At 40.2% G+C, this 15,397-nt stretch overlaps 1 protein-coding gene across 1 annotated transcript in view; it reads left to right on the top strand.

The window, feature by feature from the left end:
• The window catches only part of ADCY3 (adenylate cyclase 3), a 2,166,879-nt gene that overhangs the window by 1,070,884 nt on the left and 1,080,598 nt on the right, over positions 1-15,397 (top strand). The window contains exon 5 of the mRNA XM_044062394.1: positions 9,541-9,668. Within this exon, the coding sequence (XP_043918329.1) occupies positions 9,541-9,668 (128 nt within the window). The remainder of the gene's footprint in view (positions 1-9,540; positions 9,669-15,397) is intronic.

The following is a 15,397-nucleotide window of genomic DNA, read 5'->3' as shown; positions in this document are numbered from 1 at the left end:
TTTCAGAGTGCTTAGGAACATGGAGTGAGAGTCTTGGGAAATCGTTGGGGACCTATAGCAGGCTACAACCTGAATCGTCGTCTTACCCAATGCTAGTTCTAACTGAAGTATCTCAGATGCGTTATGCTGGGCTACTGATCTGGAGGTGTGCATATCCTTTATGAATATAGAGACACCACTGCCTTTGGAGCTTTGGTCCATGTTCTGGGGCCGAAAGGTGTGGAATGAGTTATAGCCTGGTAGCGCAGGAGTGCTTTCTGCTGCTTTAAACCAGGTCTCTGTTACAGCACAACTGTCAATGTTCTCCATTTTCAGGAGTGCTTTAAGCAAGTGCATCTTGAGATTTAGACTTCTAGCATTGACCAGAAGTTGAACATAATGGCTGTGTTCTGCAAAGTGTGCCCTATAATTGCTGTGATTTTGCAAAATAACTTTACTGTAACAGTGCACAAACATGCAAACACTTCACACACTTCTGATAACTTGGATATCTTTGTTTAATATGAAAAATACTTGCTTTCCAAAAATGTGGTCATTTCCCTTTATTTTATTTGTTTTATGTAATTTGGGCTTTATTTCAAACATTTTCCTTAGTAATTCAAATACTTTTATCAATATTGTGCATGTTGGTTTATGCAAATATCATTTAGAATGTTCTGTATGCCTCGTTTCATATTTTGCAAATAGAAAATAGTGGTGAGCAAGTTTTAATAACTGAAGTTCATTTCTGAGTTGTTTTGCGAAGTATGCACATTGTAGGGATGATTCACTGCTATATATTCCACCAGTTCCAAGCAAGTGCCTTAAGTCATTTTAACCATGCCGCTGCCTCTAATATCATGTCCTGTAGATATGCCGCTTCTGACACCATGTCCTTTTATACATCCCACTTCTGACACCATGTTGTTCATCCTTCTCTAGTATGGATGACAAGCAGGTGGGGTATTTCATTTAGATGCTTTAATACATAAAACACATCAGGATGGATGGCAGCATCATAAAATATAAACAAACTTGTTAAGAGACAGACCTTATATACATACATACTTGCATTTCAACAGCTAACTACAAAATGGCAGTTAGGCTCGCACATGCTCAGTATTTATATGCTTGGGAAAGCCCTTAGATAGCTTCTTAAAGGTACATACACACACATTGATCTACAAAAAACAAATGCCACTAGCTGTAGTTATGCACATTTTGGACTTCTTATGGCCTTGTCAGCAAGGCATAAATAGACTATCTGAGTTGTACTGTAGAAACACAGTGTCTTTAAACCCAGTTGATGCCCATAACCATTAAGGTATTTGCAAAATATCCCGACTAACAACTAAACCAAAAAGGTCACACCGACAAACCAATTAGTAAAAACTACAAGAAAAACCTAGCCAAGCTAGAGTTTTCACTGTGTGATACCTTAAACCTCCTGTAATAGAGGCCCATGGGATATATGCAAATGACCCCTTAAGGACATAGTGCTTCAGCTATATGGCTTCTGATTGCCACAACCTTTTTCTTTTTAAGCTTTTATGAAAAGATTTAGGCCAATAAAGCCAAGTGCTACAGGATGATGAACGTTGAGTAATATCCTCTGTGGAGCTTATCCTAAAGATGCCTGCCACAAATTCAGTTTAGAAACATCCAGATTCAGCTCCCTTTGTTTCCAAAGAGGAAAATGCCCTCTAAGAGCTACCTTACCCAACAAAGCAGCATAACATCCTTACTATACCCTGCATAGGTCCCAAACAAACACCAGAGCAGCATTCCATATTACTGCTTCATAATGAATGTGACACTGTGGAATGAATTGGGCAAGAGGATTTTTATCCCATGCTGCCTTGGGACCGAGGTTCCTTAATTATCTTAAAGGTCCAGATTGTAATCTGTATTACTAGACCAAGCTTTTTATAAGCTTACAGACCTCCCTGAATCTGGGTTAAAGGAAGCCTTTCTAAAAGACCCTTACCACTGCTTCTACATAGGGATTTCTCATAGCTCACTATAGTTTTTACTGTCTGACATAATGACTATGATAGGAGACTTAGAAATGTGTCTGCGGCAGACGGCTTGACTTGAGCTCTTTCACTTTTCTAGATGAGCTCAGGAAGACTCTGCTAAGATGATGCCCTCTCCATGCAGTCCTTCCAGTCCTAACTTAGGAACTACAGTGAGGAAACAAGCATTTACTACAGTATATGGTCTTCATATTGTCCTCCAGTTTCATTCTAGTCTGCACCTCATTTTTTAAAAATAAAGGTCTTCCCATAGAAAGAGATCTTCCAAATATGATGCAGTTTTGTCTCATATGTTGTGCCCACTAAGTCTCCAAGAAAGATGACTCCACAGGCTTAGCACTCACCCCAGGTTCCCACATTCTCTTGGTCAGTCATGCATGGTTCATGAGTCCGCACTAATGAACTGATGGGTTGTAGGCCACATCTTAGAATTATAAGGCCCTTCCTTGAAAGTGCTTCAACCAAGGACTAGATGCTCCTTGCAGAATTCCTAGAACAAGTTTATACTGTACTGAAGAAGGGACAGTGGAGCCTGTTCCTTTTTCAGAAAAAATCAGCAGATCATCCTCCAACTTTTTCCTTGTTCTGAAGGAAATTTGAGACTTGACTTACATTAGGAACCTCAATTACTTCAGTGAGCACAACCTTCATATTATAGTCTAGATTATGACCATAAGTGAGAAGAGGCTTGCATTGCTGCTGAAAATATGCCTGAATTGTGTTGTCAGGCATGATGGATGTCTTTTTGATGTATATGCTTCTATGGTCGTCACAAGGGGTTCCATTGTTTTACTGTGTGTTGGCTTCACATTCACTACAGGTTTTTGCCATTATCTCACTCTTCTTTACCCACAATCCATACCAAGCTAAGTTGGTGGAGGTCTTGCAGAAAGAGGAACTTTAAGCAATCCCTTCTCTAGATGACTGGCTGCTATTGGCTTTACCAAGAGACTCCCTGTTAGCAACCCATGACTTGTGTGTTTCTGTGGCTGCAGGGCATGAGGGTCTCCATAAACTGGGAGATGACCTGTTTGGTGTTAACTCTCAGAGGACTGCCTATGTCTGGGCAGAATTGTGCACCCTTCAGTGCTGGTTATTCCTAACCCTGGAAAAGATCATAAAGTCATTATTTTGACAGCCTAGTCAAGACACTGAAGAAGGTCCCAACTCCAGCATTGCTGTGAGACAGGAGCTGTATTGTAGCCTTTACCTTTACAGTTCCATTTAAATTTTTGAGGATGTGGATTTTGCAGTGGGTGATGAGTTGGTAGTGGAAACAATGCAGTCACTCCTTGTTGCACCTTCTCTCTGTCTCAGACCAGTGTCATTAAGGTCTGAAATGGTGGACTGTACCCAGCAGTCTGAGTGTAGGACTTTCATTTCTGCCATTAAAACCTGTTACAAGTCCTGATGATGGATACTTCATTAATGTGTTGGGAGCTTACTGTGGCTTTTCTCATGTTCTGGGAAACTTGAGTTATCAGGAGCTAGGACTTCACATTAACTAGTTGGTGCTTGACTGTGGAAAGGGAAGCTGAAACTAGACCCCCTCTTGATTAGATCAAAAAGCCAAGCCATGATGTAGTATGAACAGAGAGGAGAAACAAATGCATATACTCCCTTTGCAGACAAACAAGGGGGATATAACAGTGGACCATAGACTGGGACACCACTGTTTACAGCTGTTTGCATTACAATAGAAGTGAATATGCTGTCTGACTATCTGAGCTGCAGTTCCAGGCTTGTCTTGGAGGTAACAGTTCGGAATCCTTTCTTTTTTAGGGTCTTGCAGAAGTGGTACAGCCTGGAGATTGACCTTTTCCCTGGGGCACTATGGCCCATTCCCATTTTGTGCAGTGGCAGTGTAATAGCTAATGTGGTTTACCCAAAGTGTGGTTATTGCTAAATGAAACCCAATTCCTGTTTTGCTTGGCTCAGCCAGGTAAGTGACAGGTTGATGGTAGATAAATTCTCTCTCCTGTAACATGGAAGATTAATTTAAGACGAAGACTTTCCACTATTCTGCCTGATGCTGTGCCTCACAACAGATTTATTTATTTGTTTGTTTGTTTATTTATTTCCAGTTTGATGATCGGAGAAGTCCATTCAGATTCAGCAAAGAACAACAAAATCTCATACTTGTTGTCCTCTGATACCCAAGATGAGCATGGTTTTAGGCATTCATATCCCTGGTTGTACAAGAAATTAACCCTATACAAGCCAAGAAAGTATGCCTTAGTTGTGGCAGTCAGCTCTTCTTCACAGCATTTCTCCCCATTTAGATTCCTCGCTGGTGTAAGGGCTTCATATTGGAATTTCAGTAGTAATTAAAGCTGTTAGGAAACCTTCTACAGGCTAAATGGAATTAAGGGGCCTACAAGCAAAATCTGTTAGTGTTTGGAAGATTAAATTACTTGGCATGATTATCGCTGTATCTTATTAGTTTATAAATAATAAAAGGGTGCCTGATCCAAAGTCCTTTAAGTGCAATAAAATTAGTCAGTGTTATCATCTGTGAATACCAAAATGAGTTAAATCCCTATGTTAATTTCTACTGTAGCAGATGATTAATTCAAGAGTATGAGTGGTTGTCATTTTTGATCATTTTGCATGAGATGTGCCACTGTTATGAATATACTTACACATTATGGCATTCCCTCTGCATGACTTAAAATACTTCTTATACAATTCTCAGACCTTTCTGAGCGCCTTATATTTAGTATAGTATGAACACCTGCAACATTCAATAGACAGTTATAGTTTTTTAAAGTTTTTATAGGACCATAGGATCAATGGAAGTTACTAGGCTATTGGCCCAGAGGCCTGTACAAGCCTAGCCAAGAGTTTGGCCCATGTTATAACAAGTCAGCACCTGATGCCCCTGTCCAGCAGGGACACAGGTGGAATCTCAGGGGTGTATTTTCTGTTCCCCATCCAGTTATCCAGGTTGTGCTTAAAAAGGGTTAATGAGGTACTCTGCTTGACATGGAGATGGAGTCTATTCCACGGAAGGGGGGAATCTCTGGGACACAAATCTGTCTCTCCAATAAGTCCTGATGATGCCACAGACCAGGTTGAGGTCGCATGTGCAGGTTACTCAAATGGAGCTGGATTACGGATATGCAGCAGTCCCATCAAGGCGGGGTCTGAGATTGCTTTGTGTGCCAGAGAGAGGTCATCTCTGAGGAGTCTGTATGAGACTGAGTAGAGGGACAGGGCTTTTAGCGTATCTGTGTAGGGTAAATGTTTGAGGCCCTGGATTCTCCTGGTAAGGAACCTCTGTGGTCTTTCCAACTGCTGCTTGTGCTTTGTGAGGTACATGCCAAAAGGGGCATTGTACTCAATAATGGGGCTTATAAGGCAAGAATACAGGGATATTATGACTTTCTTGTCGCTGGATAAGATACCCTCTCTAATAAGGTAGGCCATGTAGAAAGCTTTCTGTACAACGGAGGCAATATGGTGGTCAAAAGTTAGTTTGCTATCGACCTGCATGCCCAAGTCCATCACGACTGATTGTGTGCTTAAGACCTTGTTATTATTGTGGTAATTTGTGGGGACGTCACTCTCCTCAAAGGGGATGATGATGCATCTTTTGGCATTCAGTTTGAAGCCATGTTTCTGGCACCAGTCAATTGTTTGGGTAAGATCCTCTTGGAGGATGTCCACATCACTAGGGGAATTAATGACAATGCCCACCTTGCAGTCATCTGCAAACTTGGACAGCCATAGCCCACTGGTATTGGTCTGCACCTCAGAAAAGTGTATCCTAAACAACAGAGGCCCCAAGAATGATCCCCAGGGTGTACTGCTCATTATGGGTCTACTGCTTGAGGTGGCTTCCCCTATTTTGACTAGCTGGGTTTTGTCAGAGCCAGTTTGCTACCCATCTGGTAACATATGGAATGATGCCTGGTTGAGAAAGTTTATCTGTTATACCTGAGTGGGGAATAGTATCGAAGGCTTTGGCCAAGTCAAGGTAGGTGGTGTACACCATCTTCCCCTCTTCCATGGCTTTGGTGACTGCCTCAAAGAAGTCAACCAAATTTAACAGGCATGACCTCCTCTTGATGAACCCAAACTGTGTGGGATCGAGTGTTTGGAGGTTACCAATGTCCTTGTTAATGATGTCCATGGTAATCTGTTCCATGACCTTGCAGATCAGGCTAGTTAAGCTGTTGGGTCTACAGTTTCCTGGATCAGTGGACACTCCACCTTTGTGCAAAGGGGTAACAGTGGTTGTCCTCCACTTGGCTGGGACGAAGCCGGTACTAAGGCTTTGGTTGAATAGGGTGCCTAATGGTGCTGCAAGTTCCTGCCTGAGTTCATGTAGGATGCAGCCTGGGATGTTATTAGGTTCCATTGAGGCAGTATTTTTTGCCTTTGAGAGGGCAGTGATTACTTGCTCCCAAGAGATAAGGGTAGGGGTGCAGGTGCTGATGATGTCCTGATGTGCTGATGGGCGTACAGAGGGGTGAAGTTTTCAGTGAACCTGTCTGCCAGTAGGTTGTCTATATCTGTGGTGTTTGCGTATGTGGTGTCTTTGACCACCAGTTCTGAGCAGATCTGAGTGCTTCCTTTGAGATTGTGGACATATGTGAAGAAAGCCTTATGACTGTCTTTAGTAGATGTGGCCAGTTTGAACTCTTAAGTTTGCTTTGGAGGATTTCACTAATGCTCTTATTTGCTTGTTCAGTCTAAAGAGAGATTCCTTCCAATTAGGCACTTGCTGCTTCTTGGTCCTGGACAGCAATTTTTTTCCTTTTATCATAGAGTTTATTAATTGTAGATGTCCACCATTTCCTCTTCCTTGAGGAGGAGGATTTTGTCCTGTTGGGTATTCCTGATTCCATGCAGCTATAAAAATGTTCATATAGTACTTTGGTGTAGGTTTGGACATTTGTCCCAGTTCCTACAGAGGAGGAGGGGACTGTGAAGCTGTTTATACCTTCCCTCAGGAGGCTGTAATCAGCTTTGGAGAAGTTTTTATGTTTAACCTTAGCAGGGGAAGGGGGGGGGAGTCGGGGGAGATGTTGACTTTGAAATTGACTGCTTTGTGGTCTGATCTTACCAGGGAGGATGACACTGTAGGGATGCAGTAGTGGTTACTCATGTTGGTTAATACCAAGTCCAAGATATTCTCACCTCTTATGGGGGTGTCGACCGGCTGGTCCAAGGCATTTGCACTGACGAAATCAAGGAATCTCTGGTATTTGTGTTCTTCTAATCTGTGGTTGGATAGTAAAGTCACCCAGGATCAGGGTTAAGGGTTAAATCTTGATAGATTCGAAGAGGTCCAGATAGGTGGAGTGGTAATTTTGAGTCAAAGTTAGGGGCCTGTAGCTAGCTATGATTTGAATAGGGGTCTTGTCAACGGTTAACTGCACCTAGAGTGTCTCCTGTGCGTCATACTGTTTTAGGTGGAGTGGGCATTTTGAGTCAAATTTAGGGGCTTGTAGCTAGCTATGACTTGAATAGGGGTCTTGTCAACAGTTAACTGCATCTAGAGTGTCTCCTGTGTGTCATACTGTTTGACCAGCCTAGAGGTGTGTATATCTTTAATATATACTGAAACTCCACTTCCTTTTGCATTGCTGTCCATGGTTTGGGGTCTGAATGTATGAAAGGATGAGTAACCTGGTATGGCTGGGATGCTTTCCACAGCTTTGAACCAGGTTTTTGTGACTGCACAAATGTCATCATCTTCCAGGGTTAAGAATGCTTGCAATGAGTGGTTTGGTGTTTAGACTCCTTGCATTTAGCAGCATGCCCTTTAATTTGCATTTTGATGAAATTTTCATGTTGGTAGTTTTGACCTCATGGCATTGCCTAAAAAAAGGCACCATGGGGGAGGCAAGAGCCTTTGCCATGGGCCTGAAGCCCAAGGGAGATAGATTCAGGCCATCTCTGACAAAGCATCGTGGTCTGTCGATCATGTCTTCCCAGGCTGTCAACTACTGGATCCCCTTGGAATGACACCAGAAACTAAGCAGTTGTTAAAGTCAATAATTTTCTGTTTGTATTGAGGCATCATTCTGGGTGACAGTAGAATCCTGCTTAAGGCTAGGGACATGCCTGCTTGGGACACATTCAGTGAGCTCGATCATGTCTCTCTTCATATATTCCAGGGAGGTACGTCTCAAGTCATTCACACAAACGTGGACTATGACAGAGTCATAACTGTACCTGTTGTTGAGAGACATGATTGTACGTGTGATGTGGTAGATTCTGGCACCTGACAAACAACTAGCCGTGACTTTCTCCTTATCCAACCTGGTGAGGTGCACATCTGTGTGTTTCACAATGGAGTCTCCTATGATTAATATGTTGAGTTTATGGTTAGGCCTTAGTGGCTGTGAGACACAGGTGTGTGGACTGTGTGTGGTGTGGTGGGCAGTGGAGTTCACGTGTGTTTTTGCCTCGGAGGTCTTTTTTCTTTGGGAATGTTGATGTTGAGGACCTCCACATATGTGGGTGTGTGTTGTGTTTGTGTGGGTGGTGTTTGAGATGTGGTGTTTGTGTTGACAGCCTTCTCAGTGCCAAATATACTGGCTTTTGAGGGAAAGAGCATGTACTCTAGGTTCTTAATGTAATTGCATCACTCACAAATTGTGTTCATAGGTGGTAATAGTAGAGCGTTGTCCATGTACATGAGGCAGTTGCTGCACTGTCTCAGGATGTCCATATCAACCCAACTGGCAGGAAAAGCCATAGGAAATTGTCCATCCATGTTTATCAGAATCTGAGGGAGAGAGGCCAGAGAGAGATGGGGGGGGGGGTACTGCTAGGTGATGATACAAGTGCTACTAAGGGAAAAATTGTAGCTGGTGTACCTTGCAATGGTTTAAAAATAGTGCAGCTGCAGTGCACGATATGCAAACAAGCCCAAACCAGCTCAAACGCTGGGTTTAAATACCATGAAAAATAGAAGATGCTAGTAACACAGAAACCTAGCCAATCCTGCTAGCCTTTGTTCTCTTTACCAATAAGATTGTGCCAGACAAGTTCCAGGCAGCCCTGCTACTCTCACTAGCAGAGGAGATATGTCCCTACCAACACAAGATGGCTGCCAGAAACGCAGAAGGCAAAACCAAGCAGCTCTGGATGCAGCAAGGCTGTATCCAGACTATGCTACTCAGTTTAAGAGTTAAGAACACCGTAAAACTCACAGAAAAGCACAGATTAACCACTTACAGACACAAACAGAACTCACAGTATGAAAAAATATAGTTAAACAGTAATGAAATGCAGTAAAAAAATTTCTTGAGTGGCATCATGTACCCATACATCACATCAACCCCTGTATTTGATGCCACCTCTCCATCCCGAGACCGGCTTTATCTGTGATGAGTTGCACTTATCAGCCCATTCGGCATAAAGCACACTTTCTGGTATGGTATGCTTTCATTCATTTTGCCACATAAGAAGAGTACATGCAAATAAAAAGTACTCCAGTTTATATTTTTCAGTAAAGTCCTAGGAATTAACTCTTCTCTACCTGAGTGTCATCAATTCTGTTTTTCAGAAATACCATCAGCTGCGAATTAAGATCTTGGGGGACTGTTACTACTGTATCTGTGGCCTACCAGACTATAGAGAAGACCACGCTGTATGTTCTATACTCATGGGATTGGCTATGGTTGAAGCAATATCGTAAGTACTTTATAAGGAATGTAGTCATTACGAATTATGTGAAGGAAATGCTCTGGGCTTAGCTTTGTTACTTGTTCCAGTGTGTAACTGGAACCTGCAGTTAAAATATCACATATGCAGACACAGTAGCTGGAAGTCTTAGTATGTACTCTGGAAAGAGAGCTTATGTTATGTTTTCTTACCTGCAGAAAATACTCAAAAATGTTAATTCTACCTTTGTAACAGTGGAATGTGTTGCAGGCCTTTAACTCCACTTAAGTAAAACAGACGTTCTTTGTTATTAGTATCATCTTATTTTATGTTGTGCTTTACTAACATGTACATTACAGCTTCTCCTTTTCTTTCTTTTGTACAGTATTAACTTTTTTTATTTGCCATACTTTATCACAAGCAGTAGTGGTTATGCTGCTGTTATGCAGTGTCGGTTATTGTGTGCCTGGTATTTTTCTGTTACTTACAGTGATCTGCTGATATATGTTGTTCTTACTTTTAGAGGACTTCTGATGTGGGTTTAAGGGAATACCCTTCCTCAGTTGCTCTGCAGTTGATAAATAAGCTTAGTTACCCATAACCAGAGGAGTTGCGTGCTGTGGCCTTCCATAGCATATTGTGAGCCTGTGTGAAGTATTGTGCTCACCAGTAATATACACCTATTTTTCCTGTTCCCTTCACTCCCTCTCCTCCTTTCTAATCGTGCAGAAAAAATGCTTCCATTTGATGCCAAAAACATTTAGGATTAAACCTTTCCAAATTTCTGTCTAGCTGTCAGGTGGCCATTACTAGCAAGTGTTTTTAATTGCATGCATGCATAACCTCAGACAGCCCATAAAAAAAGTCTGCAAGTGTATCAAGTATACAGGGATGTAGCTAGCACAGTATAGCTCTTCATCTCTCCTTGTGGACTCATTTTGACTCTGAAGGTAAGGTTTGAGAGCCCCAGTACCACACATTATGTGCACCAAAACCACTTGCAACAAGCAAGAAGTATTTTTTGTAGGGACAAGCAGCCTTAACACCCATTTGGTAAGAACTACCTGATAAGCTTGTAACATATGTATTCAGATTACACAGTCACACAGCATTAGTGAAAAGGGCAAAGTCAGGTTTGCGGAAAGTGTTTTTCAGTACAAGTGATTCATAGTATTGAGACTAGCAAAAATTGCCTCACGGGCTGTTGTCACATTCCCCCAGCAGCCACTTCAATCCCCCCTTATTATTAGCCTTTTTCTGAAAGTCTCAGGGTTTTTGTTGTGCTCCAGGTATTCTGTATTCTGGAAGCTGATTTCACCTGTCCTCAATGTTCTGCAGGAAAACCATTATGTATGTCCTTATACATTCCTCAGCAGCTCCCCTCACCACTCTGTGTCCCTCTTTCCAGTCATTTCTGCATTCACTTTACCTTGTTTCTTCCTCCTCCTCCCGTACCTTACACAGTGTCCCTAAAGCTCCTATATGGAACAGAGGCATAGGTCTTTCTGAAGTCCAGGTAGAATTGTATCAGTCACATGCATCTGTCTACTTTCCCTGTTGCTCACGCTCAGAAATGAAACAGGTTAATGTTACATGGTTTTGCACTGGATGTAATTCTGCAGGCTGCTTGTCTGTATGTCTGCTTTATCCCTTTACTGAATTTTCTTATTTATATATGTATGTGTGTTTGTGTGTGTGGGTGTCTCTGTGAGAGAGAGTTTATTTATGTATGAATGTATGTATGTATGTATCTTTTTTATTTTTTAACACCTTTATTTGAGTTATCACTTAATGAGTGGGAAAAACATGCATTTTTATAAAAGAAAACAAACCATTGTAACGTATTCCCAGTTGCAAAAATTATACATCACATATATTCTTTTGTATATTTATCATCAATTCAATATTACATAAATTGATCCATTCCTGCCTTCCCGTTAATCCTCACTCCTTCCTCCTCCAAAATATTATTATGCATGTGTTGTTCCCACAGTTTTTGTCCCTACCCTTTTCTACAAATCCCACTTCCAGTAAGTGAGAAAAGCTTCAAACAGTAAAAGAAAGATAGGTGAATACAGGGTAAAATGTAACTGGAATGCCAGCTTTAGCATTTAAGTATTTGTACTAATTAGCAAACCAGATTAACTCTTGATTAATTAATGATAGGAAGCTATAAAATATAAAATGCTTTCCTTTCTTTTTTCAGTTAGAGTGAAGGAACAGTAGAAGAAAGGCAGGAAGGAGAGTTGAGGGGGGCATCAAAAGGGTAGGACAAGTGAGGTGAAGCTCTCAGAGAGCAACAGAGGATGGAAGAATGAGGTATGTAAATCTGAGTGCACAAACTGAGACAAGAATGTAGTTGATATTATGAGCCAGATTCCAAAAGATTTGCTCTCAGTGCAAGTCTTTCAGAATGAGGGCAGACTTACACTGAGAGCAACTCTTTGGGAATCTGGCCCAGTAAGAGAGGTTGGTAAATTCAGATGGTAATAAAAAATACATTTTGAAGAGAATGTGGTAACATTGGATAAAAAAAAAACACCTTTCTGAAATTAGATGTATTTTAAGTATTTCCCTAAAGGATTGCTTGAATTATACAGGAGGAGGTCAACAATAAATAATAATGTCAGGGTTAATTGACATATGATGACTCGAATCCAGTACATCTAAAACCTTGGGTGGTTACCTGTCAAAAGAGCAGCATTTACAAGATCACAAAAGACAACATTTTTTTTTCTTTCTTTTTTTTTTTTTTTTTTTTTTACAAGGGGGGACCCCCTAGTCTTCCTGATGCCACCTTTCTCAACTATACAGATATATATGTACCTGTATGAGTGTGTAAAAAAAAAAAAATATATATATATATATATATATATATATATATATATATATACGGATTCACTTTATAACCTCGAAATGCTGAAATATCGAATTTCAGTATCTCGAGACTATAAAACCGAATCCACAAAACACCGACAAACAAAAACCGCGAAACCACATAACCGAAAACACCGCACACACTACACTAAACATACAACACAACACCCACATCACAATATAAACAAAATAAAACACACATACACAACTCACACACACATAAGCAGGGGGGCAAGCCCCCCTGCACCCCCATGTGGGGGGCTGCGCCCCCCACACCCCCCCTACTTATATATACTAACTCCGAGATCGCACAAACACAACACAAAAGCTCACTCACACACGCACATTCTCCAATCCCTCACACACACACACTCTAACTCCCACTCAAAACCCTTACAAAACACTCACTTACCTGACATAACACCTACATCCACACACGGCACCGTGCACCACCAAAACACAAACCCGGACATTACGTAGCACAACTTCATAACCACAAATTCGACATATATTCAACATATGTGAAATTCGCGATTATGAACGTTCGCTATTTCACACATTCGACTTTATAGCTTCGAGATACTGAAATTCAACATTTCAGTATTTCGATGTTATAAAGTGAACCCATATATACATATATATATATATATATATATATATATATATATGTATATTGGGTTCCTATTAGATCGTCAAAGATGCATTAATTTCAATTACGTCTTCACTGAACTTAAAATAATGAAAACTGAAAACAGCGAAGGGACATATGAGAAATTTCTTTCCCGCCTCCGGTAATTTGCTGTTTTGTAAACTGTAGTGTGATTTCAGAGTTGGTATATTTAATTGGAGGCGAGTTTTGTGTGTAGTGATATATATATATTTTTTGGACAAGCGATTTCTTTCCCAGGGAAAGAAATCGATCATATGTAGTTTCGCTGTTTTCGTTTTTCGTTTTTATGGGTTCGATGAAGACACATACGAAATAATGCGTCTTCGACATTGTGATATAGACCCATATATATATATATATATATATATATATATATATATATATATATATGTGTGTGTGTGCGTGTGTGTGTGCGTGTGTGTGTGCGTACATATAAGCATATATTTATATATATATTTGTGAGCACATTTGTATTGTGCTTTTTATAAGTATGTGTTGTATTGTGTAGTGTTGCTTTAAAAGTTGCTTTGCTGAAGTTTTTAATTGTTTGAGTGTGTAGAAAAGTACATAAGGTTGGTTGACATTTTGTCATTTTATTCTGATGAAATCTTTGCATGAAAGAGCTAAATAAATAATTCCTTGACCGGGGTGCCTTCTGTGAATATTATTTTTGGCGACTAACACAGCTTTCGACCTCCTGAAGGGTAAACCACTCTACGTCGAAAACAGAAACCTTGACTTGCTAGTATGCATGTGCCCCACACCCCCCTGCTAATTATATATACTAACTCTGAAATCACACAGTCCCCTGGGAAAGGGAATATTCCATACCCAGGGATTGTCAGTCTTGCACACCTGTCGACTTTCAGTATAGTTGACTAAATGCCATCGATTAAACATATGTTGACCAAACTCCCTGTCAACCAAACCACCAGAATATATATATATATATATATATATATATATATATATATATATATATATATATATATATATATATAGATAGATATATATATGCATGTATAGGTATACGTATATTTATTTTTATTTATTTTACATTTGTTGACCGGGCTAGTCTAGCTGGACACATGTCCATTTTCAGTAGAGGCCTGGGGAGAAAAGCTCCAAGAAATCATACAGAGTTAATACAAAGTTAATATAGAAGTTATGACAGATATTATAAGAACAACAATTATTACATAAAAACATTTTTTTTTTCATACAAGTAGTACAAATTAGAGTACTCATAGTGATAAGGTGCAATATACATATATACATATATGTTCTATGCAATAATATTGTTAGTTGATACATAAAGGGAAAATAATAAAGGATGTAGGGTGAGATTTAGTGAATAGGAGAAGAATTAGTTGGGGTTAGTACAGGAGCATAGCCAGTGTTTATTGAGATATAGTTTTAGATTCCTTTTAAAAAGTGTGAGAGAAGTCTTGATGTGATTTCAGAGGGTAGTTTATTCCATAGTTTTCCAACAGAGTTAGAGAACAAGGAGTCACCTGCTGAGTTGTTGGGTTTAGTAGTATTGATCAGCAGTTTGTTTGAGGAGCGTAGATTTTTGAGATTGTTATAAGGTGTAATGAGGCTAGAGAGTATTGGAGTGTTGCTAGGTTGATACGGTCTTGTGGGCTGGTGAAATTGAAGCTGGTTAAGAAATTCAAGCCAGTTTAATTGTCTTAGATTTAAACAGTGATGGGTTCTAAAAGGAGAGCCTGTAGCAAATCTAGCAATATTGTTATAGGATGTTGCTAGTTTATTGAGGTTGTTTTTAGAGAGATTGGTGTATATAGGAGAGGCATAGAGAAGAGTGGATATTAGGTGAGTTCTGGCTATAGCGGTCCTAGCTCCTGGTGTAAGTTAGGGTTTAATTCTGTAAAGGGATCCTAATTTTTTGTTAACTAATTTTATTGTGGTGTTTATGTGATTATCAAAGTTAAGATTGTTGTCTATTGTTATTCCTAACAGTTTAGTGGTTGGGTCAGGAGAGAGAAGAGTACCGTTGTTAGAAGTGAGATTGAAATGGAAAGAGGTGGACTTTCGGGTTGGTGTGAAGAGTAGCAGTTTAGTTTTCTTGAGGTTTAGGAGGAGTCAGCAGTGGGAGAACCATTGTTCTACAGTGTTGAAAGCTTTTTGAAGTTCAGTTTGAGAAGTGGCTGAACAGATTATGGTAGAGTCATCTGCATATTGAATGCAGGTG

Source organism: Protopterus annectens, chromosome 2.part1, assembly GCF_019279795.1.
Source record: "Protopterus annectens isolate FY-2018-M chromosome 2.part1, PAN1.0, whole genome shotgun sequence".
NCBI classification, from domain to species: Eukaryota; Metazoa; Chordata; order Ceratodontiformes; family Protopteridae; genus Protopterus; species Protopterus annectens.
Note: the sequence above shows the minus strand (reverse complement) of the source record. Positions and strands in the feature narration are given on the sequence as shown.